This window comes from Lagopus muta, chromosome 28, assembly GCF_023343835.1.
Source record: "Lagopus muta isolate bLagMut1 chromosome 28, bLagMut1 primary, whole genome shotgun sequence".
In the NCBI taxonomy this organism is placed as follows: Eukaryota; Metazoa; Chordata; class Aves; order Galliformes; family Phasianidae; genus Lagopus; species Lagopus muta.
The window spans coordinates 2,906,677-2,934,334 of NC_064460.1; the positions used below are offsets into that span (position 1 = coordinate 2,906,677).

General features: G+C 61.9%; 1 protein-coding gene across 1 annotated transcript in view; it reads right to left on the bottom strand.

Annotated features, from left to right (window-relative positions):
• Positions 1-4,925: 4,925 nt before the first annotated feature.
• Positions 4,926-27,658, bottom strand: part of LRP1 (LDL receptor related protein 1) — a 58,404-nt gene continuing 35,671 nt past the window's right edge. The window contains 61 exon segments of the mRNA XM_048928586.1: positions 4,926-5,695; positions 6,748-6,892; positions 6,971-6,997; positions 6,999-7,059; positions 7,178-7,245; positions 7,511-7,612; positions 7,840-8,014; positions 8,256-8,417; positions 8,502-8,675; positions 8,762-8,902; positions 9,563-9,739; positions 9,959-10,075; positions 10,235-10,318; positions 10,321-10,340; positions 10,600-10,778; positions 10,870-11,141; positions 11,386-11,505; positions 11,724-11,858; positions 11,928-12,071; positions 12,275-12,397; positions 12,816-12,935; positions 13,191-13,323; positions 13,523-13,597; positions 13,599-13,630; positions 14,977-15,093; positions 15,304-15,429; positions 15,710-15,832; positions 16,292-16,411; positions 16,505-16,621; positions 16,912-17,005; positions 17,388-17,536; positions 17,730-17,918; positions 18,098-18,182; positions 18,184-18,282; positions 18,285-18,306; positions 18,463-18,650; positions 18,735-18,854; positions 19,191-19,276; positions 19,395-19,578; positions 19,772-19,959; positions 20,042-20,182; positions 20,384-20,506; positions 20,589-20,717; positions 20,862-20,978; positions 21,337-21,459; positions 21,579-21,728; positions 21,821-21,934; positions 22,250-22,369; positions 22,755-22,883; positions 22,987-23,047; positions 23,049-23,113; positions 23,393-23,585; positions 23,725-23,929; positions 24,506-24,695; positions 25,508-25,879; positions 25,984-26,108; positions 26,213-26,364; positions 26,565-26,691; positions 26,810-26,939; positions 27,017-27,151; positions 27,264-27,395. Of these exon segments, the coding sequence (XP_048784543.1) occupies positions 5,555-5,695; positions 6,748-6,892; positions 6,971-6,997; positions 6,999-7,059; positions 7,178-7,245; positions 7,511-7,612; positions 7,840-8,014; positions 8,256-8,417; positions 8,502-8,675; positions 8,762-8,902; positions 9,563-9,739; positions 9,959-10,075; positions 10,235-10,318; positions 10,321-10,340; positions 10,600-10,778; positions 10,870-11,141; positions 11,386-11,505; positions 11,724-11,858; positions 11,928-12,071; positions 12,275-12,397; positions 12,816-12,935; positions 13,191-13,323; positions 13,523-13,597; positions 13,599-13,630; positions 14,977-15,093; positions 15,304-15,429; positions 15,710-15,832; positions 16,292-16,411; positions 16,505-16,621; positions 16,912-17,005; positions 17,388-17,536; positions 17,730-17,918; positions 18,098-18,182; positions 18,184-18,282; positions 18,285-18,306; positions 18,463-18,650; positions 18,735-18,854; positions 19,191-19,276; positions 19,395-19,578; positions 19,772-19,959; positions 20,042-20,182; positions 20,384-20,506; positions 20,589-20,717; positions 20,862-20,978; positions 21,337-21,459; positions 21,579-21,728; positions 21,821-21,934; positions 22,250-22,369; positions 22,755-22,883; positions 22,987-23,047; positions 23,049-23,113; positions 23,393-23,585; positions 23,725-23,929; positions 24,506-24,695; positions 25,508-25,879; positions 25,984-26,108; positions 26,213-26,364; positions 26,565-26,691; positions 26,810-26,939; positions 27,017-27,151; positions 27,264-27,395 (7,967 nt within the window). The 3' untranslated portion in view covers positions 4,926-5,554.

Below are 27,658 nucleotides of genomic sequence, written 5' to 3' on the forward strand. Positions count from 1 at the left end.
TCACAGTTATGGAAATGTAATTTCCAGAGAGCCCAGGAAATTTTATCAGATCTTATCAGAGGGATCATAAATTGCATTGCAGCCCCCCCACAACAACCCCCCCATGTCCTCTACACCCCCTCCACACACACAGCAGTGATATGGGGCCAACATGAAGGTCAGTGCACAACAGGGCCATCCCTGGGGGGGGGGGGGGGGGGGGGCAGGGGCACCCAATGAGAGGGGTCTCAGTGCCCCCCTGCTGCTGCCTAGTGTTGCTCTGAGGGTGCAGGGGCAGACATGGGGGGGTGGGATGTGTTGGTCCTGGGGGGGCACAGCCATTCCATGCAACCCTCCCCAAGCAGCGAAGGCCCATTCAGCCCCACAGGTGTTGCAGCTGCAGCCCCACTCCCAGCTCTGAGCCCCCCTCCTCCCCACTGGAAGCAATGCCCCTCCCACAGCTGCAACCCCCCCCCCTTCTGAAGACCCCTTTTCATCCCCCTCCCCTCCCCCCCCCCCCTCACGTGCAAGGGTGCACATGGGGGTCCTCCCTCCTATATCTCCCATCTGCAGCACCCAAACAGTGGGAAACCAGGGGAATTGGACAGGGGGGGCATCAATACGAGCAGGGAAATGCATCCATTCTTCCCCCCCCCCCCCTTAAAAACCTCCCCCACCCATCACAGGGCCCCCCAGGCTCATTGCAGCCCATCATCCCCGCAGGTCGGGCTCTCATCACTCATTTCCACAATGACTTTTTCCTTTTGCAACAGCGGTCGGGGGAAGAGAAAATAAAAGGGGGGTGGGGGGGGGGAGGAAGGTTGTGATGATTCCTTTAGCAGCGATCGGAGTGGAGGGAGAGGAACCTTCATCTTCTATGGGCCATTTCCCTTCAGTCCGAGCAAAGGCTGAGCCTGGGTGGATGGGGGGGGAAAAGGATGGGGGGGGAGCAGTGAAATGTGGGGCTGTGGGTGAATGGTTGGGGGAGTCGTTAATTAGGGGGTGTTAATTGGTGAGGGTGTGATCAGCAGCGGGGTGTAGGGTGCTTCCCCCCCCCCTCCAGCTGTAATTAGAACAGAGGTGTCTGTGTGTATGGGGGGGGAGGAAGTAATAAAGCAGAGCTCCCCCCCCCCAGCACAACAGCATGGCAGAATAGGAGAGCTCTGCCCTGGGGGCACCCATGGGTGCTCACCCCCCCCCCCCCCCCAACCCTCCCCCACCTCCTTCCCAGCTCTGCTCTTATTGCATCTCCAGCACTGGGGGCAAAGGGCACAGCGGGGAAGTTATTGGGAGAGGGAAATGAAGCGTTGGGAACCTCCGGTGGGGAGGGGGGCAGCGCTGCACTGGGGGGGTTGGGCACAGCACCCACCCCAACCCCCACCCCCATGACCCATCATCCTCAGACCCCAAATGGCTGAAATGGGAGGAGGGAAGAGGGGCTGGGGGCACAGCATCCCCCCCCACTGCCCCACAACCCATCCTATGTCCTCGAATGGCTGAAATGGGGGGGGAAGGGGGGGCTCCTGGACCCCCCCCTCCTGAGGTAGTGGTGCAGTGCAGGGCCCTGCTCAGCAAGCATGAGGGGTGTGTGTGTGTGGGGGGGTCTCTGAGAGCTGCAGTGTCCCAGTCACAGCTGCACTGAGTTTGTTGGGCCTCAACCACACCTGCACCTCCCCCCCCCCCCCCCCCCCACACACACACACACACACAGAGCCCCCAAATTGGAGCTGGGAGAACTGGGACGTCCCCCACACCCACCCCTCTATAGGAGGTGTTCTCTGAGCCCCCCCGGCTGTGGGGGGGATGATTGCATCCCCATTGATTATAACATTTTTTTTTTGGGGGGGGGGGTCCTCGCACTGCAGAAACGTGACCATCCATCACCGTGTGACAGCAAAGGGACCGCAACAGGGGGGGGGGGGGAGGGATAAAAAAAAAGGGGGGAAGGGGGGGAACTGCCGCGGGCGGGTGCTCCATGCATGGCCACAGCCACAGCGCCCGGGCTGCCTCTCCCCACCCTGAACACACAGCCTCCAGAAGGGAGGTCCGGGTGGGGGGCAGATGGGGTGCGAAGCAGTACACCCCCCCGACCCCCTCATTTTGGCAAATCGGGATGGGATCACGTGTGGGAGTGGGGCTGCCTCCCACCCAGACCCCATAAGACGACCCCAACCAACCAGGTGAATGTGGAGGAGGGGGGGACGCAGGACCCAGAGAGCTGCAACCCCAATGGGAGCACTGGGGGGGTGGCACATCCATGCCGTTGGGTCACACAGCAACGTGGGGGGGGGGGGGGGGGAGGGGAAGAGGGAAAGGGGGATGGAGGGGGGGGCCGGGGGGACACCGTCCGAGTGGAGCAGCTCAAACTCTGCGCTCACACAGCGGTGCCCCCCAGTGCAGCCCTCGCTGTTATTAGGGGGAGGGGGGGGGCACTGCTCTGTGCCCCGCAGCGCCCGCGCCCCACATCCTCCTGCGGGGATGGGGAGGCACCGCCCCTACGTGGCCCCCCCAAAGCTCTATGCTAAGAGGGGTGCGGAACCCCCACTCGTAGGGCTGTGGACAGAGCTGGGGGGGGGAAGGGGCAGCGCCCGCTCCGCTTCCATCAAAACAAACCCATTTGTCTCAGAGCACCGACAAGAGATGGACGGGGGGGACCGGGGGGGGGGGTCGCACGGAGCCGCCCCCACATTCACCGCACCGATCCGCTCAAGGATGGGAGCCCCCGTGAGGGGGGAAGGGGGTTAGAGTGAGGGGGGGGTCCGTGTGTGCATCCACTTCCCGAGATGAGGTGGGGGGGTGTGGGATGGAGAGGGGGGAAAATCGACTCCGTTTCATTTATTCATGAAACAGCGAAAGTAAAAAATGGAGCGATGGGAAATGGGATCCGCGCGGCTCCCGGGAGGGGGCAACGGCTCCCCCCATCAGCCGCCGCCTTTGGGGTCGGGGAAGGGCGGGGGGGGGGGGAGGGGGGGGGGCAACCACAGTTCGGTACGTGGGGACCGCGGGCGTGGGAATAGGGATGTGAAACCCCCCCCCCCCCCCCAGCCCCTCTCCGCTCATCGCTGTGTGTTTAATGGGAGGGGGTTCGCAGAGCTCTGCCCCCCCCCCCCGCCCCGAGTCCGCCCGGAACGGCCCCGAACGCCGCCAACTCGGGGTTCTCCGGACCCCCCCCCCCCCCCCGCTCTGCGTCCACCGCTCTGTGTCCCCCCCCCTACTCTACCGTTCCCATCCTGCAAATCTTTCCCCCCCTCCACATGTTATTGCACGACCCCTCCTCAAAACAGCACACATGCTCCCCCCCCCCCCACCAATCTCCCCACGTCTCCGTGGCCGCCCGACTACCCCAGCGCAGTACGGGACCCCCCCACCCAGAGATGTTCCCCCCCCTACTCCCCCACCCTCCCACTGCTGGAAACCGAACCCTCCCCCCCCCGTACTTCTCCCCCCACCCCATCGATACCTGCAGCAGCAGCAGCCACGGCCCGAGCAGCGATAGGGAACGGGGCCGAACGGGCAGCGGAGCATCGCGACCGCGGGGTCGGACGGGACGGACGGACGGACGGACGGAGCGCTCCGCGCTCGGGGAGGCGGTGATGGAGCGGCGACGGCACACAAAGTTGGGCACTTCGGGGCCGGGCGGTGCCTCCGCGAAGCGCCAATCCCGGACCGCCGCCACGAGCGGGGGGGGGCACCGACACCGACACCGGGGGGGGAGGTTGAAAGGGGGGGGGGGGGGGGGCCATACTCAGCACTGACAGCTCCGGGGGGCGGTCCTGAGCCGCTGCCGGGGGAGGGAGGGGTGGCATTGCACATCCCCGTCGTACACCTGAGAAAGGATGGGGGGTCCTGCTGCTCCCCCCCCACCCGCGCCGGAACAGGTGGTACGGAATCGGGACCCTCACACAGCAGTTCTGGGAGGGCACTGCCCACCTCCATCGTGCACCTGAGAAGTAGGGGGTCCTGCTTGCCCCCTGGAGCCTCGTGCACAGAATGGGGACCCCGCACACAGCAGATCTGGGGGGGTACTGTCCATCTCCATCCATCACCTGGGGATTTGGGGGAGGGGGGGTCCGCTGCTGCCCCCCAGAGCCTCCCGCAGAGAATGGGGAACACCATACAGGAGGGTCTGCGAGGGGGGGTCGTACCCAAGGGGGGGGACCCGACCTCCATCCCGCAACTGAGATGGGGAGGAGGTTCACTGTCCCCCCATCCCCCCTGGCCCTTCAGCACAGACGGGACCCCGCCAGAGGAGGGTCTGTCCCCTCCCCCGGCATGTCGGCCCGTCTCGAAGGATAGGGGGGGCTCTGCCGGGACCCCCCCCGTTGGTATCGCTGTTCCCGTCGTTGTCTCCTCGTCCTCTCGGAGGGGGTTGGGGGCAGAGAGGCCGGGGGGGAACCAAAGGGTGTGTGTGGGGGGGGGGAGGGAACCATCAGCTCCACGGTGCGGGGGGGCACTCAGAGAGCGAGGTGGGGAAGGGCCGAAGGGAGGGGGGGGGGGAGAGAAAGTCTGAAAAATAGATATGAACAGGAAGGAAAAAAGAAGCGAAAAAGAAAACCGGGGGGGGGAGAAGATGGGGGGAGAACGCTCCGGAGATGGAGGAGCGATACGGGAACAAAAGCGCTGCGCGGAAATAGATCTGAGAGCCGAGCGGGTTCGGGGTGTTCAAAGGCAGCGCCGGGGGGGCACGGAGTGAGAGGGGGGGGACAAGGGGGGGAGAGCGATGCGGGGAGCGCTCAGAGACAGCCCCCCCCCCCCCAAATCCCATCCCATCCCACATGCGGCGGCGCCATCTGGCGGTGGTGGGGAGGGGGGGGCACTGCCCATCGCCGGTCCCCCCAATAAGGTCAGGGTCCCCCCTGGGGTTGTAATCCTCCCCCCCTCCCCTCCCCTCCAAATCAGGACCTGCTCCATCAGTTTTTACAAATTTTATTTATAACAATATCTGGTTCTGTTTAGTTGCAAAGTAATCCAGCAAAAATTATTAAAACGTTTCCTCCCCCCCCGACATGAAAAGGATGGGGTCTCTCCCCGCCTCCAACCCGCCCCCCCACATGCGTTTATTGATTTCTACTATAAAAGCGAGGTCGGCTCGGGAGGGGATGGGGGGGGGGCTGTGTTCTTTCTCCTGTTAAAAAATGTGCAAGGCGGAGGGGGGGGGGGGACAGACCCCCCGTTAATGGGGTGGGGGCTCGAGCCCCATCCTCCTGTAACAGCTGGACAGGGCCAGAGGGGGGGCAGGGAACTGGGGGGGGGGCAGCCTGTGGGCACAGAGGGGAGCCACCCCCCCTCCATCCTCATCCCCCCCACTGCCCCATTGCCACTGGCCTCCACATGGGGAGAAGCCGCTGCCTCCCCCCAACGTAGAAAGGGGGTAGAAAGGGGAGGGGGGATCCCCGATGGCAAGAAATCTCGACTGAACCAAAGCCGTGAGAGAGGTGGTCCCGGAGAATATACAGGTAATAATACTGCTCACATAGAAAAGTAATAATCCTTCATTTGTACATTTATACAGTGGCTCTCTGCACCCCCCCCCCCCACCCTCCGGCTCCCCCCTTCCCTCACCGCCCCCCCCACACTATGCCAGGGGGTCGGCCAGCTCGTCGTCCGCGCCGCGCGCCAGCAGCTCGCGCTTCTCATCAGTGCTGGCCAGGGAGTTCCTGCTGCTGTGCGCCCCCATGTACAGCGTGGCGTACACCGGGTTGGTGAAGTTGGTGGGCTGTGGGGGGGGGGGGCATAACATAAGGTCAGGTGGCTCACAGCCCTCAAGGGGGCAATGCCACACTGGGGGGTCTGCCCCCTAGCCCAGCGCCTGCAGTGACAGTGCCGTCCACCCTAAAAGGGCCATTTCTAACACAATTGGGTTGGAAGGGGCCCCAAGGACCACGAAGCTCCAACCCCCCTGTGTGGGAGCTGCTGAGTCACGGCCTGAACCCTGATTGATCACCTGAGGCGAGCACTGAGGCAGAGGAGCACAGCTGAAGGCAATGCACCTGAGCTGCCGGAAGGGTGGAGCCTGGCTGCCCCCTCCTAGAGCTGTTTAAGAGCTGGCTGCCAGGGGGGAAGGGTCTCTGCTGGAGATCGCCTTTGCTGGTGCTTTGTGGGTGAGCCCAGGACAGGGGTAAGCCTTCTGTTTATTCTCTTTTGTTATCGTAGTCTGCTTTGCCTAACTCTTGTTTATTTTGTGATTATAACAGCCTAATATTCTTTGATTATACACCCTGCCACACGCAGGGCCACCAACCTCCACGTTTCACAGCAGCCCAGGGTCCCATCCAGCCTCCAACACCTCCAGGGATGGACGGGGCATCGCAGCCTCTCTGGGCAGCTGTTCAGCCCCTCACAGCACAGAACTTCCCCTGACATCTAACCTCCATCTGCCCTCCCTCAACTTCACACCATTTCCCTTGTCCTGCTGTCATCTCCCTTTCCAAGAGTTGACCCCCCTCCTGTTTGTAGGCTTCCTTTAGGCACTGCAGGCTGCAATGAGGTCCAGGCTGAATGAACCCAGCTCCCTCAGCTTGTCTTTGCAAGGAGGTGCTGCAGCCTCCCGATCATCTTTGTGGCCTCCTCTGGACCCTCTCCAACAGTGCTCTGTCTTTCTTGTACTGGGGCCTTCAGACCTGTAATGTGCTCCCCCGCGTCCTCCCCCACTACGAGCACTGAGCCCACAGCCTCAGCCGTGCCCCCTGCCCCATTCATGCCCACTGCTCTTCCTGCAGCTCGGCACCCAAGTCCTCCCAGGTGTAGGACCACCCCCCCCAGCCCCACCTTGTCAGGGTCCAAGGCGAAGTCGGCATCCAGCAGCTCTCCCACGTCATCGTCAGGCTCCCCTTCGTACATTTTGTAGGTTGGGTTCCCAATCTCTACATTCATGGCCCCATTTGTCATCCGCTGGTGCTGGAAGCCCTTGGCACTGCATGGGGGCAAAGAGCGGGGTCAGGTGGGGCGGCAGCGTGGGGTGGAGCCCCCCAACAAGTTCCATCTCACTCACCCTTTAATCCTCCACTTGTACCAGGCGAAGGCCACCCACGGCGAGCAGAAGCAGCAACAGCAGGATGGGGATGACGATGGAGGCGGTTCCTGCAGTACAAGGGGTGGGTCGGGGTCAGAGGGCACAGTGGGGGAGTGGGGGGGGCACAGGGCCCAATCCTGGCTGCTGCAGCAGAGCCGCATCCCGATCCCCCTCCCCTGTACGTACGGCCGCTCTGCTGCTCGCCGACGATGAACTCCTCACAGCGCACCCCCGTCACCTCCAGAGGGCACCTGAGAGCACGGGGAGAGCCGGGGGTTAGAGGGGGCAGGAAGGCATGCGGGGGGGGAAGAGGGAAGCGGGGGCACGGAGTGGTGGGAGGGGACACAGACTGGTACGGGGGTGGGGGGGATGACACAGATCAGGGGTTGTCAGCATTGCTCAGGAGGCAGGAGGCACCTCCCCCCGGCTTGGCGCAGGGCTTCCCCCACCGCAGCTCCCCCCAGGCCTCTCCCCTGCAGCCCCCCTCAGCCCCCCTCCTCCCCCCCGCCGCTTACAGGCCACTCGGGCAGCTGTGTCTTGTCGCTGATGGAGCAGGTGCCTCCGTTCAGGCAGTAGCTGTCACAGGTCAGGCAGCTGGGTGCTATCTTGCCATCAGGACAGCTGTGGGACACCCAGCTCAGCGCACCGACACCCAGGGATGCCACCAGTCCCACACAGGCCCTCCCCCAAAGCCCTGCCAGTGCCCGCTTCATGCCAGCCTTGGGCCCCAGCCGCACCAAACAGCGTCCTCTGGGTGCGTGCCCCCCTCACCCTCCATCCCTGGCATGCAGGCTCCTTCACATCCCTTCGCCCTCCCGTTCCTTTCTGCCCAGCACCGTGGCACGTACATGCAGGACACCTCTCCGCTCTGCCTGTTGATGTTGCATTTGCCCTCCTGGCACCGTGAGCACTTGTTGTCCTGGCATTGTGCGCCCTCAAACTGCGGTGGGCAGCGGCACTGCTTGACACCGTCCTTGGTCATCTGGCACACGCCGTTGTTCTCGCAGTAGTTGAAGCATTGCTCTGTGGGGCACAGAGGGCTCAGGGTGGGGGCGGAAGAGGAGATAACCCCCCCTTGTCCCGCTGGCCACGGTCTGTGCAGTGCCCCCCCAGGGTCCATGGTTCTCTTGGCTCGTGCTCAGCCCGTGGGCAGCTGTTGGCTGCCCCAGGTCCTCTCTGCAGAGCTCCCTTCCAGCGGCTCCGCATCCAGCCTGTACCAAGTCCTCCTCAGGTGTAGGACCCCCCCTTCTACCCCCCCACTCACGGTACTGGCAGCGGTCCCCGATGAAGGTGGGTGGGCAGCGGCAGTTGGGCTGGTTGCCCTGGTTCACTGTGCAGCTGCCATTGTTGTGGCAGTAGTTGGTGCACACCTGCTGGTCGCACCGGGACCCCGTGAAGCCGGTGGGGCAGCGGCAGGTGGGCATGCCTGGGAACGAGAGCCATCACAGCAATCTGTCTGCCCGCATAACCCATCCTCCCCTCCAAAGACTCACAGCCTCACGGCACTCACCGGATGGGGAAGCGGTGCACAGACCCCCGTTTTGGCAGTAATCTGAGCACTGGTTGATTTGGCACCTCTCCCCATTGTAGCGTGGCTGGCAGCGGCACTTGGCCTGCTTGCGGGCGTTCAGGAAGCAGCTGCCCCCATTCAGGCAGACCAGGTCGCACGTGTCGGTGGTGGGCACTGAGATTGGGTGGGAGGTGAGCAGGGCTGTGCCGCGCAGCCCCCTCCATCCTCCTCCTTCTCATCCCCCCCACAGCAGCACCTACCCACAGCGGAGGCGGTGGGGGAGGGGATGAGCACGCAGGTGCCGTTGTCCAGGCGTTTGCCGTTGGGGCAGGTGCAGACAGGGCCGCTGGGGCTCAGCAGGCAGAGCCACTCACATTTCTTGCGGTCACAAGGGTTGGTCACTGCCAGAGAGAAGGGGCAACACACAGTGAGGCACAGCGCCGCCCCACAGCACTACAGCTGTCTGAGCCCCACTGCACCCAGTGCCTTTGGGTCACCAACTGGCGGCTTCCCATTGCACCCTGGCCAACATGAACCCCTCACCCCCTACAACCCCAACTTGGCTCAGTCCCCCCCTGCTCCCCTCACCTTTTCTACCACACCATCATAGAATCACAGAATGGCCTGGGTTGCAAAGGACCACAATGACCATTGAGTTCCGACCCCCCTGCTAAGTGCAGAGTCGCCAACCAGACCAGGCTGCCTAGGGCCACATCCAGCCTCCAGGATGGGGCATCCACAGCCTCCTTGGGCAGCCTGTTCCAGGGCCTCACCGCCTTCTGGGGAAAAACTTCCTCATCATATCCAACCTAAGCCTCCCCTGGCTCAGTTTAGAACCATTCCTGTTGTCCTATCACTACCCGCCCTTGTAAACAGCCGCTCCCTATCCTTTTCATAAGCTCCCTTCAAGTACTGGAGGGCCACAATGAGGCCTCCCCATGCCTTCTCTTTACCGAGCTCTTTTACTAAAGCTAAACAAGCCCAGTTTCCTCGACCCTTCCTCATAGGAATGATCAAGTGCCTTCCCCCAGAAGCAGGGGGGGCCCAAGGCCAGCACGCACCCTCCGGCTGCTTGTACTGGTGGTAGAGCACCACGTCGGTGGCGTGGTTGAGGCCGGACGTCAAGTTGGTGACGGATTTATGCCCGAATTTGTGGATCTTGAAGATGCGGTTATTGATGTAGGTGACCCCATAGATGTAATCCTCAAAGATGTCGATGCTGAAAGGATGGCTCAGCCCTGGGAAAGCGAGGAGAGGACCCGTGAGGTCAGCACAGGGGCAGGCAGCACAGCCGGCCAGGTGCTGCCGTGGGCAGGGCTGGGGAGAGGCTGCAGATGGGCGGTGGGCTGGGGTCTCCCGTCCTGAAAGAGGTGGGACCCAACCCAGGTGGGAACCCGGGGATGTCGCCCCTGCACAGGTCAGCCTCCTCCCTGCTGCTCCCACAGTGCTCTGCTCACCCTTCTTGTTGTCGATGGCCACCACAGGGTCGGTGCCGTTGAGCCGGATGCTGCCGATAACGGACAGCTTGGCGTCAGCCCAGTACAGCCGCTCATTGTGGTAGTCCACAGCCAGGCCTGGTGCACACACAGCCATGAGGGGGGCTCAAAGCCCACCCCAAACCACCACTGAGCAGCACGGCCACCCACTACCCTGCCCTACCCACAGCCAAGCTGAGCTTTCCAAGCACAAGCTGGCCGTCCCTCCACTTGGCGCTCCTGAGCCCCTCAGTTCACCTGTTGGCCATTGGATGTTGTCCTGCACCAGGGTCTCGCGCAGCGTCCCATCCATTGCGGCCGTCTCGATCTTGGGGTGATTGCCCAGTCTGACCAGTACATAGTCCTGTGAAGGACACGGGCAGGTCACTGCTAGCAGGACAGTATGAAGGGGATGAGCAGGACAGCCCCCACCCCAGCAGAGGAGAAACTGTCAGCCTCCTCCCAGCACCATCCTAGCAGGGCGAGCCGACCCCAGATACCTCCCACCTGACAAAGAGCGCAGCCCTGGGGTACAGGGAGCTTCCCACCACAGAAGGGTGTGTTGGTAAGGAAGCAGGGTGAGAGTAGGATCGAGGGTAAGAGGGAAAGGGCTCGAGGCTCACCCCCTAAGCGGATCAACCACAATGGCATGAGGCTCATCAATCATGCCCGAGATCAGCGTCTTGCGATTCTCGCCTTTCATCTGTGCCACCTCGATAACATCCCGCCCGGAGTCCGTCCAGTAGATGTTCCCAGCAACCCAATCAACAGCAATGCCCCGTGGCATCTTCAGCCCAGAAATCTGGGGAGGGCAGCAGGAGGAAGGTCAGGGCCAGAGGGTCAGGGCTGGCCGCCTCACTGCACACCTCGCAGCACATGGGGATGGAGCTCACGTTCAGATGGGTGACGCCGCCGTCGATCTGGCGCCGGTTGCGGTTGGAGGCTGTGGAGGCAGCAGAGGAGGCGGGCAGCTCGCAGTACGAGATCCTGCCCGTGTGCCAGTTGGTCCAGTAGATCTTGTTGCCCTTGACGTAGATGTCCATGGCATCGATGCGCACGTTCTCGTCACCTTGGAAGGCCGGCTCGTAGGCTGAATTGGGGTTGAAGGTGTACATGCTTCGGATCTTGTTGTCGTCAGCAATATAGAGGATCTGGTGCTCCGAACCTGCAGGGAGGAGTTGTTAGTGATGCCCAGGGAGCTGCAGTCAGCCAGGCTCCATGGCATGGGACTGGGTGCTCAACTCCTTTGGGCTGGGGAGGGACAGATGAATGAGACATGCTGACAGGGTCGGGGCCAGCATCCCATCAGGACAGGCAGAGCAAAGGGGGAGGGGGAGGAATCAGGAGCAGAGTCCTGCAGCACGGCACAGCACGCTCAGGGTTTGTGCACACCCACAACCCCTCCTGACCTTCCGCCTTGCACATGTTGTCAGTCTTCATGAAGTTCTTGGCGCAGCTGCAGATGTGGGAGCCCTTGGTGTTGTTGCAGAGCTGGGAGCAGGTCCCGAAGCGCAGGCACTCATTGACATCTGGGCAGAGGGGAGGTGGGGTCAGGGAGCCCAGGCGGTGTTTCCAAACTCAGTCCTGGGGTCTGAATTCGCAGTGCACAGAACCCCCCACCACCCTCAGGCCCCACATCTGTGCCCTGAGGACACCACTTCCAACACCCCATCTGCTTTGCAGACACCAAGATGCATCCTAAGGTTGAAAAGCAGCCATAAACATGACCTTCAGCAGCAGGAAGTACCTTGACAGGAATTCTTGTCTGGAACCTTCTGGAAGCCTCTGCGGCATGTGCAGTATGTGGAGGACTGTGCCTGGATGCACTGGGCCTCATCTCCACACATGGTGGCATTGGTCATGCAGTCATACGACTTGTGCTCTGTGGTGGGAGACACGGTCAGCACCCACACGGCCACCCAGTGCCCCCCAGCCCCCTGTTCGCACCCACCGTGAGAGCAGGACTTCTCATCAGAGCCGTCCCCACAGTCGTCGAAGAAGTTGCAGCGGAGGTTGGCGCTGATGCATTTCTTGTTCTCACACAGGAACTCATTCTTGTCCTGGCTGCAGCTCTTGGGCTTGGCCGTGGGGGACTCTGTGGGAGTACGGGCAGCACGGTGATGCCTCGGGGCCCTGGGTGCCCGGCCCCATGTGCGTAGCAGGGGGAGAGCAGCTTGGGGAGGACCCTGCAGTGCCTGCAGCTGCCCCCAACTCCGGGGAAGGAGTAGCTGGTGAAGCCAAGCCCAGCACCCTGCAGGGAGCAGCCCAAGGCCAGCAGCCAGCCTGGTCTGCACTCACCGCAGTCCTTCTCATCCGTGTTGTCTCCACAGTTGTCAATGCCATCGCACTGCCGACCGATCCACAGACATACCCGGTCGTTCTTGCAGCGGAACGGTCTGTTGGGGGGACACTGGAATTTCACTGCACCAGCAAACAGAAACAAACGGTGACGGTGAAAGGAGACGCCATGGCCAGACTGTCACGCTGGTCACGAGCTTCTGCTCGGCCTCTGCCCGATCCCAGGGAGTCCCACAGACGTGAGCGGACTCCAGAGACTAAAGCAAAGAGACTGAAGCAGACAATCAGCTGCTGGTGGCACCACAACAGGGCACGGCCTCTCTGCCCCACCAGCCTCGTCCTGAACCCGAGTTCCAGCCCCACACCCACCCATCTGTGAGGCCACTCTCAAGAGGAGCCCCCCTGCCCTCCCAGCACCACTAAAGGTGCAGAGCAGAGGGGCTCCATCTTTTCGTTGTGCCTGCGGCAGCCAGCAGGCCCTAGCCCTGCCTCCCCCCTGCGCCTGGCAGGGCCACGGCGGTGAGGAGGCAGCGGCACTCACAGCACTCCTCGGGGTTTTCATCTGAGTTGTCCCCGCAGTCGTCCTCCCCATCACATTTCCAGGCCAGCGGTTTGCACAGCGTGTTGTTGCACTGGAATTCGTCCAGGGGGCAGGTGCGCACTGCAGCAGTGCAGGGAGGACAGTTAGGCCTCAGTTGGGCCACAATCAGGCCACAGGCAGGCCCGAGTTAGGTCACAGCTAGGCCTGAGTCAGGCTGCAGCTAGGCCGCAGGTAGGCCAGAGTCAGGCCAGAGGAAGGGCTGAGTCAGGCCTCAGGCAGGCCCGGGTCAGGCCTGAGATAGGCCGCAGCCAACCTGTCATGGTTGGTGCTGAGCCCCATCCGCAGCACAGCTGGTGACCCCGGTGCTGCCGTTACCTCCGATGCCGCAGTCCTCCTCGTCAGTGCCATCCATGCAGTCGGCATCAGCGTCGCAGCGCCAGCGCATGGGGATGCAGTGCCCGTTCTTGCACTGGTACTGGTCAAACTCGCAGCGGGGTATGCAGTCTTTCTGCAGTGAAAGGTCCAGGGATGGTGGTCAGCAGGGACAGCCCAGGCTGTGGTCGTTTCCTGCCCCACAATGGCAGCCAGGGCTGGGCCCTCAGCCCTCAGCTCCTCACAGCCTCGTCCAGGGGCAGGCACTGGGGTGAGGGGTCCCTGCTGCCACCTGAGGGCAGGACAGGGTGCTGCTCCCCTCCCCGGCGCCGTACCTCATCAGAGCCGTCAGCACAGTCGTGGTCCCCATCGCACTTCCACCGGCCGGCGATGCAGCGGCCATTGGCACACCGAGAACTCGCTCTCAGAGCAGGGCCGGGGCGCTGGAGACAGAGCACAGGGCAGCCCTGAGTGCGGCAGCAAGAGTGGCAGCCTTGGGGCAGACAGCACAGCCTGACTGATGTTCGCATCCCACGGCACTGGGGACAGCGCAGGCACACAGCTGGAGACTGGGGCTGAGCCCCCGCCCAGAGGTGCAGGGTGCACTAGGCAAATGCTGGGAGAGCAGAAGCCAACAGGGGGCATTTGGGAACAAAGGGGGTACAGCCAGAGTGTCAGAGGGTCACAGGTTGCGGGGCCAAGACTGAGCCATGCGTGGGCCCTGGTGGTGCCAGGGAGCAGGGCTGGACCCATCCTGACTGCGGAGGAGATGCTGCTGCTGACGCTCTGCAAATCCACCGGGGTTGGTCTGGTCCCAGGCCCCTCTGCCCTCACTCGAAACTTAATGTCTTCATTTAAAGAGACTGTACATGGAATTAAAAGATTTTGGCAGGAACCTACCTCTGAGCGCCCCATAACGACAGTGTGAAAATGGAAAAAAACATAAGATGAAGTGAAATGGCACGAACTCAAAAACACGACATGAAAACAACAGAAAAGAAAAAATTCACACTCTGGAGGCTGCAGGGAGACAGAGGTGCGTGGGCAAGTGGGCTGGCACAGGAGGGGCTGCGTCTGCAGGGCCGTCTGCCAGCCCCAGTGCCTTCCCAGGGCAGCAGGGAGGGGACAGGGGTCCTGATCACCACCACCACCTCCCCAAGGATCACACTGGCCACGCACCATCCCAGTCCCCGCTGCTCCAAAGGACAGTGCTGGCACAGCTCCGCTAACAAGCAGCAGCTCGTTAAGGGGCTGCAGCTTCTGCTGCTGCTTCTCAAACCAGCCATCCTCCTGCACATCCAGGTTTGTGAGTTGGGTCCAGCTCGTTCCAGACAGACCTCAGCCCCCTCCCAGAGGTGATGCATTTGCACAGCCTCACCCAAACCACCTCGAAGGGCACTGCCTGCCAAGCTGGAGCCAAAGTGCAAGAAGCTGGCGTAAAGCCGAGCTGCTCTGTAGCATGTCCTGCTCCATCACAGCGCCGTCCGTCAGCCCTGCAGGTGCTGGGAGGGCACTGCTGCCCACGAGGCGCCGGGCTTTGGCCCATTCCTCCCATCTGTCACTACTTCTGGCCTCTCCCCAGAGCTCCTGGAGTTTGTGGGGCGATCAGCCACACCCGCGGAGCTTTTGCCCAAGGGCAGAGCGCTGCTCCCAAACACCAGCCCCACCGGCCCCACGCTCCCCGCCCGGTGCAGAGTTGGGCCACGAGCAGCTGGGGGACTGTGGGGGAGCCTTGGTGCCCCCCTACTCTGAGCTCATGGGTTAGTGAAGGTGGGAGAGCAGCACGTACTGCAGCTCTCTTCGTCCGAATTGTCCCCGCAGTCGTTGTCGTAGTCGCACTGCCAGCGGCCCGGCACGCAGCGGTTGTTCTTGCAGCGGAACTGGTAGGGCTCGCAGGTGCGCTCGTCTGGGAGGGATGGAGACGGGCATGCATCAGCATCGCCCACGCAGCAGGCACGAGCAGGAGCCAGCAGGAAGAGCTGCTCGCCGCCCTCCCACATCCAGGAGGCTTCAGGAGGAGCAGGCGTCCTGCCGCACCCAGTGTGGTGCTGCCTTTGGGGATGGGGGAACGCAGGAGACCCTCAGGGCTCACCTCCTCACCCCAGCCCTCACTCACCGCATTCCTCCTTGGGCTCATCGGATCCATCCCCGCAGTCATCCTCCCCATCGCACTTCCAGCGTGCTGGGATGCACCTTCCTGAGTCCTTGCAGCGGAACTCATCCACGCCACACGTCATTTGTGCTGGGGAGAAATAAATGGACATAAATATGGGGAGGGGGCATTAGCACTGCTCTGTCTCTTCTCCTCGGGGCTCCCTTGCAGCTGAGGGGGAAGGATCCAGAAGAGCGTCACCAAAACACAGATCCAGACAGAGCCGCGCTGCCTGCAGCCTCCAATGCCAGTGGATCCGCAGGCACCAAGCAGGGACTCGGCTCCCACGGGCAGACCCACACACGCTGCTGCAGCAGAGCCCCCCAGGGGCCAGGACCCCCCCCCCGTCCTCCCTGTGCAGGATTCTTACTGCAGTTGGCAGGTTCGTCAGAGCCGTCCACGCAGTCGTTGTCACGGTCGCACACCCAAACGCGGGGGATGCAGCGCTTGGTGATGGCGCACTGGAACTGGTTGGGGGCACACGTCACCTCCGCTGCGGGAGGAGGCAGAGTCAGGGGAGGCAGCAGACAGGCAGGGCTCAGCCAGCCCCCACCCCACAACACCACCCCACCAAATCCATCCTGCAGATGCTCTGGGCATTGCAGCAGGTGTGCTTGGTGACGATGTGCACAAGAGGGATGGGAAGCAAAGCCCCAGAAGGCTCCTCTGTCTGCTCCTCTGGGCAGCCCAGGGAGGCAGGGAGAAGGACAGACGATCTCCCCCAGCTGTGCAGTAGGCTCAGTGCAGAGCTACAGTAAATATTAAATTTGCCATTCTCACGGATGCAAGGATTCAGGCTCCATCAGGAAACAGTGGTATCAGTAAGCAGGGGGACAGAGCTCTGAGCAAAGCAGGGGAAGGAGAAAACTCCATTCCCAGAGAGCAGGCAAAGGCAACACCTGAAGACACGGAGCTTCTCACTCCCACACTGTCCCCAGCCCAGCCCACTTACGGCAGTCCTTCTCGTCCTCTCCATCCCCACAGTTGTCCTGACCGTTGCAGCGGAAGATCCCGGGGATGCAGCGGTTGGTGTTGGTGCACTTGAACTGACTGGGCAGGCACACGTGGATATCTGCCAAGGAGGTGGCACCATGGGAATGGTGCTTTATGAGGTTGCTGGAGCCTCACCAGGGTTCGAGGGCCGCAAGGAGGCGGGAGAACCCACCACAGTTGGCTTCGTCCGAGTTGTCCTGGCAGTCGTTGTCTCCATCACAGATGAAGGCCGGGTTGGTGCAGATCCCGGTGGAGCACTGGAACTGCCCTGGTCTGCACTTGAACTCAGCTGTGGGGAGAGGAAGACAGGGTGAAACGTCTGCTCTGGGGAGCACTTCCAGGGTAAACCTTAACCTGCCTCCTTCCCCTCTTTGGGGTCCTCAGCAGGGGCTCAGCAATCAGAGCAATGGTTCCTGCTGGCTACAAAGGGGCAGCAGAAGGCTGCTGACTTCCATGGGGCAACAGCCCTGGCTGGGAAGACAAAGTACAGCACTGAGCTCCAATGCGGTGACCCTCGTCTTCACCAGTGCTGTCCCCAAGGCAGGGCAGCAGCAGAGCTTTCAGGAGCGCAGCACTCACGGCAGTCCTCGGGCTCATCCGAACGGTCCCCGCAGTCGTCCTCTGTGTCGCATTTCCACCAGAAAGGGATGCATTTGTCGTTCTTGCAGACAAACTGCAACAAAGCAGAACAAGTCCAAGAGGGCAAGTCAGAAGGGGACCCCAGATGCGGAGACCCCAAGGAACCTCCTCTGCAAAGGGCTCTGACCTCTGCGCTGTCCCTTCCCACATACTCCAGTTCCTCAGTGCCCCGACTTGCACTAACCCTGCACTAACCCTGGGTCCCACCTCTGGGCCATGGGGAGGGCAGCATCCCTCCAAAGCTGCATCCCACACACAGCCACAGTCTGTATGTGCTGTGAAGTGCCACAGGAGGGAGGTGTTTCCCGCACCGTAAGTCATGCATGCACCTCAGCCCAACACACCGCACCTGCACCGGTGCTTGCACTGAGCACAGCAAAACCGTGCAGGAACAGTGCGCGCGCGTGGGGTGCTACCTGGCTGGCTGTGCAGTTGGAGACGCAGGTCTTGCCATCGCTGCCCAAGTAGAAGTTGGTGGGACACGCACACTTGTGCCCTCCACCCGGAGACAGGAGGCAGAGGTTGCTGCAGCCGGCGTTGTTGGTCTTACAGGGATGGTTTGGAACTGGGAAAGATAGAGGGAGAGAGCTGAGTCAGACCCAGGGGGAGGCCCTGGGTTGTCCCCCAGCTGCAGGTCCCCACTCACAGCACACATCTGCCTTTGTGCCCCGCTCCTCCCTGCCTGGCACCCCCAGACCCCATTGGCATCGAGTGCCCAGTCTGCCCTCCTGCGCTGCTCCTCAGAGCCCCCGGCTCACCATCAGGCTGCCGGTACGGGTGGTAGATGTGGATGTCCATGGGGCGGTGCAGAGTGCTGATCAGCAGCGTCTTGTTGGCACCCGTGGTCTTGTGGGCTCGGTTGATGGATTTGGTCTCCCAGTCGGTCCAATAAATGTAATCCTCAAAGAGGGTGAGTGCAAAGATGTGCGGGATATCCTGGCTCAGCACTGCGTGGGGGAGAGGGCAGCTCAGCAAGGGGCAGCCTGCAGCCCCCCACCTGCCTTCGACAGCAGGGTCAGCTCTGCTGGGAGCCAGCACTGGGAGCTGGAGACCCCACTCCAAACCCAGGCTCCAGCTCAGAACCTCAGGACCCTGCTAAGGCCCAGAAGGGCCGCACAGCTCTCACCTGTGTGCCTGTTGGAGCCGTCCAGGCTGGCAAACTCAATGTAGTCCTCCCGGGCATCTGCCCAATAGATGCGACTGTTGATGTAGGTCGAGCGTGAGGCCGTTGGGCCACGTTATCTTGGTGTCGACGATGACGCTACGGTTAGTGCCATCCATGCCAATCTTCCCAATCAGTGAGTGGTCCCCCCCCAGTCTGTCCAGTACAGGTAACTGGGAAGGAAACAGTAGAGCAGAGCGGGTCTGAGCCAGTCCAAAGCACACACACGACTTGCTGGGGGTCCTGCAGGGCCGGGGGTAAAACCCCCCCCTCCCAGCACAACAGAGGACCACCAGCCCCCACCCTGGGCAGATCCCAGAGGCTCTCACCCGTTCTGCACATCCACCACCAGCGCCCGCGGCTCACGCAGCCCCGAGTTCACCAACACAGTGCGGTAGGCTCCGTTCAGCTTCGACACTTCGATGGTGTCCCTGCCTTTGTCACACCAGTACAGGTTGCCCCCCACCCAGTCCACCGCCAGCCCATCGGGGTTGCTGAGCCCGGTGCGGTGCAGAACCTGGAGAGAGAAAAACCAACGCGTTGGGATCAGGCAGGCAGCAGCCCCTCCCAGCTGCACACAGCAGCCGTCCCCGACCCCCACCTGGACGTTGCTGCCATTGATGTGCATGCGGCGGATCATGCTGCCCTGCGTGGTGACATCTGTCCAATAGATCATTTGCTCCCGGTAGTCAAAATCCAGAGCCACGGCATTGTTCAGGCCCTGGGAGGAAGAAGGAAGCAGCCGAACAGTTTCACCTGCTGGTGTAGGGTCAGGGGAGTTTCATGAGCCCTCAGCAGCCCCTCCAGTCCCGGCAGCGAAGAAGTGGAAAGCACCCACAACTGCTGTGCAGACCCTGACCTGTCAAGGTCCCACACAAGAGCTGTTTGCACAGTACCTCCTGCACTGTCGTAGTGAGAGCTCATGTGCATGGAGCCCATTGCCTGTGGGAAGCCAGGAGCCCAGACCCTCATGCTGGGAGGCTTTGTGCATGCTGGACCCACCCCCCCCAGCTGCAGACTGCACCCCACAGGCTGGTGCTGCCCTCCTGCCCCACACCTGCTTGAGCAGAGTGTAGTTGGAGCCGTCCAAGTTGAGCTTCCGCAGGTAGTACCGGTTGGCAAAGATGAGGAAGGGCTCCTCGTCTGCACGAAGGGATCAGAAGCTGGGTCAGGACCTGCTCTGTGGGTCCTCCCCACACCAGGCACAGAGCACTGCCAGGGGCTGCAGCACCAGCAGCACCCCGCCTCAAAGCCCACTCACCTGTGACAGCCTTACAGCTGGTGGGGTTGTCGGGTTTGAGCTTGTAGCCCTCTATGCACAGGCACTTGTAGCTCCCCAGGGTGTTGATGCACTTCTGGCTGCAGGGGTAGGTGGTGGAGCACTCGTCGATGTCGATGCACGTCTTCCCATCGTCCTTCAGCCTGAACCCGGGACGGCATCTGCACTGCAGGAGGCATTGGGGATGTCAGACACGGCCGGGGACCCACGGGAGAGGTAGGTGCATGCAGACAGGAGGAGGTGAGAGCTGCACACGCGGGCATGGGCTGAGAGCACCGTGCATGCTGCAGCACAGAGCAGGAGTGGCACTCGTGCTGAGGTCTGGGAGGCACAGCAGCATTGCTCCAGAGGGCCCCTACCTTGTAGCCAATCTTGAGGTCCTCGCACTCCTGGGAGCAGCCGCTCAGCTTCTTGTTGAGGCACTCGTTGATGAAGCAGTTGAGCTCATCGGAGCCATCAGTGCAGTCGTTGTTGTTGTCGCACAGCAGAGCTTCTGGGATGCACTTCCCGTTCTTGCACATGAAGAAGGAATCGTTGCATTTGCTCTCTGCAGCGGAGTGAGAGGCGGCTGTCAGTGCGAGCAGTGGGGCAGCCCCACACCTTGGACCCAAATGTGGCCCCGTGGGCACCTGGGCTGCTGCAGCGTGGGTTCTTGGGTGCTTCATCCGAGTGGTCGTGGCAATCAAACTCTCCATCACACTCCCACTGACTGTTGCTGAGGCAACGGCCGTTGGCACAGCGGAATTCATGGGGGCCACAGGTGGGGTACTCTGTTGGTGACAGACAGCATCGGCGCGGCCATCCTCGCCCCCACCGCCCCCTGGGGACCATCAGGCAAGGAGGGCTCTGCGGGCACCTCTGCACTCCACAGACAGTGAGCGGCGCCTGTGTGCACAGTGGGTGCCCTCCTGCAGCCACTCCCTCTGCTCACCCACCCACCCCCGCTCACCCCAGCCCCCTCCAGCACCCACCACATTCTGGGGATTCGTCGGAGCCATCACCGCAGTCGTCATCGTGGTCACAGACGAAGTGTTTGGGGATGCACTGACGGTTCCCGCACATGAACTCCCGCTCATCGCAGGTGTTGTTGTACACTGGGATGACGCGGTGTGCTGAGTCCCCGCTCTCCATGTCCTCCCTCCAACTCCCCCCTCCCCAGCCCCCTGGGGGACTCACGGCAGCCAGCAGCGAGGGTCTCATCGGCCCCATCGGCGCAGTCCTTGTCCCCATCGCAGAGCCAGCGCTCTGGCACACAGACGTAGGTACCTGGGCACTGGAAGGACCCCGTGCTGCACGTGGTCAGCCCTGGAGAAGGGATAATCGGGGAAGAGCCGCTCATGGAGAGGCTGCGCTCCAGGCCAGGAGCCTCGTGCCCCAGGGTGTGCAGAATGCAGGAGGGCAGAGAAGTGTGGGGAGGCGGCGGCGGAGAGGCGGGGCTGCAGCACTCACGGCAGCGGCTGTCCTCGTCAGAGCCGTCGCCACAGTCGTCAGCCCCGTCGCACACCCACAGCTTGGAGATGCAGCGGTGGTTGTTGCATTCAAACTGCACGGGGTAGCAGAACTTGTCTGGGAGGGGAGAGGAGGGGCTCAGGGCTGGGGCAGCAGCCCTGCATCGTGCTGGGAAAGAGGAGTGATGTGGGAGCCCGGTATGGAGCTGGGATGGCTTCAGTGTGAGGTTTGATCGGGGAGGTTGGAACATAAAAAGTAACTCCAAGAGCTGCAACCAAGCACCCTTAAAGTGACTGTGGGCACGCACAAGTGCTGGGCAAGCAGATCTGCTCTGCTCACAGGGAGAGGTCCAGGCTTGTGGAATAAGGGCACAAAGAGCACTGGGGGCTGCTCCCTGGCTGTGGGATCTCGGAGGAGGGGCCCCTCTGCTCTCTCCCCCCACTGTGCCCCGTGCTCTCCCCACCCTGCCGCTCACTGCAGTGCGTCTCATCCTCTCCATTCTCGCAGTCGTCCTCCTTGTCGCAGGTCCACGTCATGGGGATGCAGCGCCCGCTGGGGCAGGCAAAGTAGTTGGCCGGGCATTTGGGCTTCCTCCCACCTGGGGTGGGAAGAAAACAGCCGTGAGAACAGCAGTGTGGGCCCCACCTGCCCGAATATGGGCCCCTCCAAAGGAAGATGCGCTCAGTGGCGATGCATGCCCACGCTGGGAGCTCTCACCGGGGCAGTTGCGCTCGTCTGAGTAATCTCCGCAGTCATTGGCCCCGTCGCACACCCAGCTGGGCGCGTAGCACAGGGACGTGTGCTCGCACTTCTGGAACGTGGTGCCCTTCACTCCCAGCTTGAAGTAACTGCTGCAGTCAGTGGCGGCTGCGGGGAGGCACGGCGTAAGCTGATGGCCACAGCTCTGGCACACAGCGCTTGGGGGCGGTGGGGACGCGGGACGCATGCAGGGCACTCACTGCAGTTCATTTCATCTGAAGCATCCTCGCAGTCGATGAACTGATTGCAACGGCTCGAGTTCCCAATGCAGCTCCCATCGCGGCAGCGGAACTCGGTGGCAGCGCAGCTGGTTTCTGCAATGAGGTTGGTGAGGTTGGGTGGGGGTCCCGGCACCCACGGCCGCCCTGCTGCTCCTCCACACCCACCACGGTCACACTGCATGCCGCCATCACCCCGTGCTCCCCCAGCCCTGACTTTCAGGCAGCTCTGAGTGCTGCTACGGTGCCTGCAGAGCTCTCCCCCCCCGCTCTGTGTTTGACAGCAGCACAACCAATTTAGACCTTGACTCTCCGCTCAGCCCTCCTGTTGAGCTGAAGGTAACCCCTTCCCAATGCCTCTGTCCCCATCCCAGGCAGCTGACAGCACCCTGGCGGGCAGCCATCCCTTACTGTTGCACAGCACTTCGTCCGAGTTGTCCCCGCAGTCATCCACGCCGTTGCACCAGAAGCGGCTGGCAATGCAGCGCCCGTTCATGCAGTGCAGGAAACCCTTCTTGCATTTGCGGCTGCCTGCAAGAGAGCGGGGCTGTCAGTGTTGGGGGTTTGCCAGCGACATGGGACCCTTCAACAGAGGAGAAACTGCACAAGCAGAGTAAGGAAATGGATTCCTGGATTTAAGCTTGGCTTTTTGCAGCAGAGATCCTCCCCAGCTGCAAAGCAAGGGCTGCTGCAGAGCAAGGGTGCTGCAGACCCAAATGGGACAGCTCAGGTCCCATTCTCCAGAATTAGGGCAGCTCTGCAGACCTCACAGCCCAGCCGCTTTGTCCCAGCTCTGGGGCAAAGAGGGACGCAGAGCAGCAGAGGGACGTGAGCTGGCAGCCAGCAGCCAGGAGCCCCGCTGGCTGAGCAGGGTGCACGCGTGGGATGAGCGAAGCAGCAAGAGGAGGAACCTTACTGCAGTAGGACTGCTTCTCATCCGACTTGTCCTTGCAGTGCACCACGCCGTCGCACGTCCGGCTGAAGTCGATGCAGTCGCCGTTGCCACACTCGAACTCATCGTGCACGTTGCAGGTGGAGTTCAAAGCTGGGAGGGGCGCAAGGAGGGTCAGTGCCGCCAGGAGGAGAGGAGCCCCTTCTCCTCCACCCCATCCCCTCCTGCTGACTGTCAGCTTCCACCTCCCCTCCACCTTTGCAAGTTAAATCCTCCTGCAGCACACGCTCGCCACGGCACGAGCAGTTGACGTGTCCTTTGGGGGGTGAGCAGGCACAGGTCCTGGCAGCCGCCGTTGTTCACCCTGCACAGGGACAGCTCACCTAGGAGAGACAGAGCAGGCACACTCAGCAGCTCTTTCCCTGCATCCTCTGGTGGGGGGTGGGGAAGGCACGGCATCCTCCCCAGGCACTTCAGTGGGGGGATGCGTGGGTTTGGGGGTGTCCATCCTCCCCAGAGCTCAGCAGGAGCACAAATGGGGTGAATTCTCTCTCTTCAGCCTGCACAGAGCTTGAGTTCCCCAGGAGATTGGGATGTCCCCAAGGAACAACCTCAGGGCAGGAAGGAAGGACGGTTGGACATTCTCTGCAGGGCATCCTTACAGCTGTCAGTGTCGTTGGCCACAGCAATGATGCCCATGGGCTGCTGGGGGATGTCAACGCGCAGCAGCTTCATGTCGGTGCCCACATATTTGTTGGCTCTCTGCACGGCACGGCGCACCCAATCCGTCCAGAAGATGTAATCACCATAAACAGCCAGGCCAAAGGGGTGGACAGGCTCTGATTTCAGGATCACCTGCAGGACATTGGCGAGCCGTAAACACGAAGCATCCTGGCTGTGGGACAGCCCCAAACACAGCCTGCCCCAAACAAACACAGCCTGCCCCATCTGCCTGCCCACACACAACCACTCTTCCCCCCCCCCCCCCACTCACATGGCGATGGGTCCCATCATATTCACAGCGCTCAATCTTGTCCAGCGTGGCATCAGAGAAATAGATCTTCTCAGCCTTGTGGTCGATGGCCAACCCGTTGGGTGTGCGGATGTCCTGGTCGATGATGATGAGGACATTGGCACCAGACAGGGTGGCACGCATGATGCTGGGGTGCTGCTCATTCCAGTTGGTCCAGAACATCAGGCTGGAAGAGAAGGGAAGGAAGGAAAGGGGAGGGAAGGGGAAGGGGAAGGGGAAGGGGAAGGGGAAGGGGAAGGGGAAGGGGAAGGGGAAGGGGAAGGGGAAGGGGAAGGGGAAGGGGAAGGGGAAGGGGAAGGGGAAGGGGAAGGGGAAGGGAAGGGAAGGGAAGGGAAGGGAAGGGAAGGGAAGGGAAGGGAAGGGAAGGGAAGGGAAGGGAAGGGAAGGGAAGGGAAGGGAAGGGAAGGGAAGGGAAGGGAAGGGAAGGGAAGGGAAGGGAAGGGAAGGGAAGGGAAGGGAAGGGAAGGGAAGGGAAGGGAAGGGAAGGGAAGGGAAGGGAAGGGAAGAGAAGGGAAGGGAAGGGAAGGGAAGGGAAGGGAAGGGAAGGGAAGGGAAGGGAAGGGAAGGGAAGGGAAGGGAAGGGAAGGGAAGGGAAGGGAAGGGAAGGGAAGGGAAGGGAAGGGAAGGGAAGGGAAGGGAAGGGAAGGGAAGGGAAGGGAAGGGAAGGGAAGGGAAGGTGCCGTTGCGATCCCCATCTCCCTGCCATCAATGTGTTGGCCCAACGCACCCCTCCTCCACTCACTTCTGGCACTCGTCGAGCACGAAGGCACGAGGGTGGTCGTCCCCCGACATGGTGATCACCGTTTCCCTCTCGAAGGCCCCCAGGCGGCTCTGGTCCACAGTGTGCCTGGTGATGGTGGAGGTGGTGTAGCTCGTCCAGTACAGAGTGTCCCAGCCACGGTGGTACGCCAAGCCCTCCACCGAGCCCACGTCTGCAGGGAGAGGATGGCAAGGGGTGAGCACTTTTGGGTCCAAAGCTTACGGGGGGGTCTGCTCTGAGGGATGGGAGAACTGAGTCTGAGGGGACACACTGGGGGCAGAGTATGGAAATCCTTCCTTCCAGCTTCTCAGCCAGGAACCTGAGCTGCACACCCAGCCCTCCTCCCCATTAATGATCAACAAAAGCTTTAATGAAGTAGCAGTGAGAGATGGAACCTGCTCTCCTGGTCTCAGTAATAAAAGCCACCTCGGGTGCCAAATGTAAATACGCTCATTAGTGAGAGCGTTTATAACCCTCGCTGGAGGTTCTCCCTGTTGAAGCAGAGCAACAGCCACAGCCCTTCCTACAGCTGTGGGAGCCAAGGAAACCGAGCGAGTGCAAAGCGAGGGCTGGAGGTGAGGGCTGGGCTGGGTAAGGTCTGCTCAGCCCCCACAGCTCTGCCTGGCCATGAAGTGCAAACAGAGCAGATCCCAAATTTGCTGCAGCGTGTTTCTGGAGCAAAGCACACCCACGTGCACGGCTGAGCCTCGTGATGTGCTTTCTGTGCCAGAGGGAGCACTGCGACTGCTCCTGACATCCAAGGCCTCTGCCACAGAGGAGGCTGAGAATTCCCAGCTGAGCTCAGCGAGCGTCACTCCAAACACCAAAGAGTCACAGAACATCCAGTGCTGGGAGGGACCCGCAGAGATCACCAAGGCCAACTCCAACGTGAACCAGGGAAAGGGAAACTCAGGCAACACATGTGGCAGCTCGGGAGGAAGGGGGGCTGAGAAGAGTGGGGTCTGAGCCCCCAGGGACACTCACTCTCAACAATGGTTTTGCGTCCTGTGCCGTCATCGTTGATCTGCTGGATGTTACCGAAGTGGATGTCGCTGTAGAAGATGCGGTTGCTGCCTTTGGAGCCGTAGCGGTAATCGAAGGCCAAAGCGATGACGTTCTTCATGTGCTCAGCATCCTCGAAGGGTTTGATGGGAGCATTGAGGTTGTTCTCATCCGACAGGTGGATGCTCTTGAGGATGGTGCGCTCCGAGTACAGCAGGTAGCCATCGTAGTCGCGGCAGCTGACGCCGTCCTCGGCCAGCATCCCGTGGGCGCAGGCGCACGTCCGCTGCCCCCCGCCACGGAACAGGCACAGCTGCTGGCAGCCACCGTTGTTCTGAGCGCAGACGTTGGTGCCTGGGTGGATAGAGGAGCTCAGATCTCTGCCCTGAAGGCACAGCAACCCGACCGTGCCCCCTCCACCCCGCGCCCGGCCCCATGGGCACCCAGCCCCGACGGACCCTTCTGCCGCGCGCGGTTGAAGACTTTGATGTCCTTGAGCTGCACGCCGATGCCCGTCCGCAGGGACACTGACTCAGTCGCGTTGTCTTTGCTGCCTCTCTTAATGGAGCCATTTGCATGGGTCCTACAACAGGAAACAGTCATGGTGTGGCTCGGCCCCAGCAGGGTCTTCTGCTCTGAGCCCATCCCCACCAGCCTCCCCAGCAGTGCTGGCTGTGGGGACCCCACCTGTCGCTCCAGTAGATGTAGTCCTCAAAGACTGACACGGAGAACATGTCCATGTTGTTGCTGGCCAGCACCACCTCACGGTTCTCGCCGGTCTCCAGGTCTATCCGCTCAATCTTGTCTGTCCGTGCGTCACACCAGTACAGCTTCCCATCCTGAGGAGAGGAGAAACCATCCCATGGTAGAGCGCAGACGGGGCCAGCCCCGAGGCAGCCCCACACCTCCACCCCATCTCAAGGCTCAAAGCACAGCCCTGGGCTGCTGGGTGGATGGAGAGGGGTCCGAGTGGTCCCACAGCGCCCAGCACCACAGGCTCCAGACCCTCCACGCACACTCCTCTCCTCCCCACACACACCTCGTAGTCAACAGATATCCCATTGGGCCAGCTGATGCTGACATTCACCAGCACCATCCGCTCGGTCCCATCCAGGCGCGAGCGCTCGATGCGGGGGTACTGCCCCCACTCCGTCCAGAACAGATACCTGCAGGGACACAGCAGTGTGACCGCAGGGCCCTTTGGCAGCACCCTCCGACCTCAATCCATCCCCCAGGCAGCAGCTCCCCCCACCCCCCGGCCACTGACAGCGTGCATTTCCTCACCCCTTCTCTGGGTGCACGGTGATGGCCCGCGGTTTGTCCAACCCCTGGGAGATGACCACGTAGCGGAAGGATCCGTTCAGCCTGGCCACCTCGATGACGTCAAAGCCCTGATCTGTCCAGTAGATGTTTCCTGCACAGAGGATCTGTGAGTGCCCACCCACCCCCCACTGCCCCATGGTTCCCCCCCTCAATGCAGACCCCACTCACCCGCGATCCAATCCACGGCGATGCCCTCCACGCGCCCGATGCCATTGGTGACCACATCCTCACGCCACGTCTGATCCCTCTTGGCACGGCTGATGGTGCTCAGCCCCATGTCCACCCAATAGATGGTGTCGTTCTCTGCAGGCAGCGGGCTCACGTCGGTGACCGCCATGGGAGCCGGGGGTGCGATCGGACAGGAGCTGCACCGACCTCCCCAACCCAGAGCCCCGCAGCACAGCCCACACCTCACCTGCGTGGAAGTCGATCCCCACGGCCAGCGAGGTCCCCGACACCGGAACGAGGGCGTCTGATTTGTCATTGGGGTCCAGAGGAATGCCACGGATCCCCTCGTGGACAGAGTAGAGGAGGAAGGAGCCGACGCCTGCAGCACATGGGGATGCTGAGGGCAGCGCTGGGCACATCCCACCGACAGACGCCCACCAACAGGGGGATGTCCTTCATGCCTCTGCTTTGCTCACACCCCTGCCTGATCACGGACTGAGCGGGTGAACACAGAGGGGAAAAGCTGCCCTCACACAACCCGGATGGGATTGCTGTGAGTAAAGGAAAGGAAGGAGACACTCTAAACTGAGAATCGACACAGCTGGGGATGGGATGGGGCCTCTGACCGTGGGGCAGCAGCAG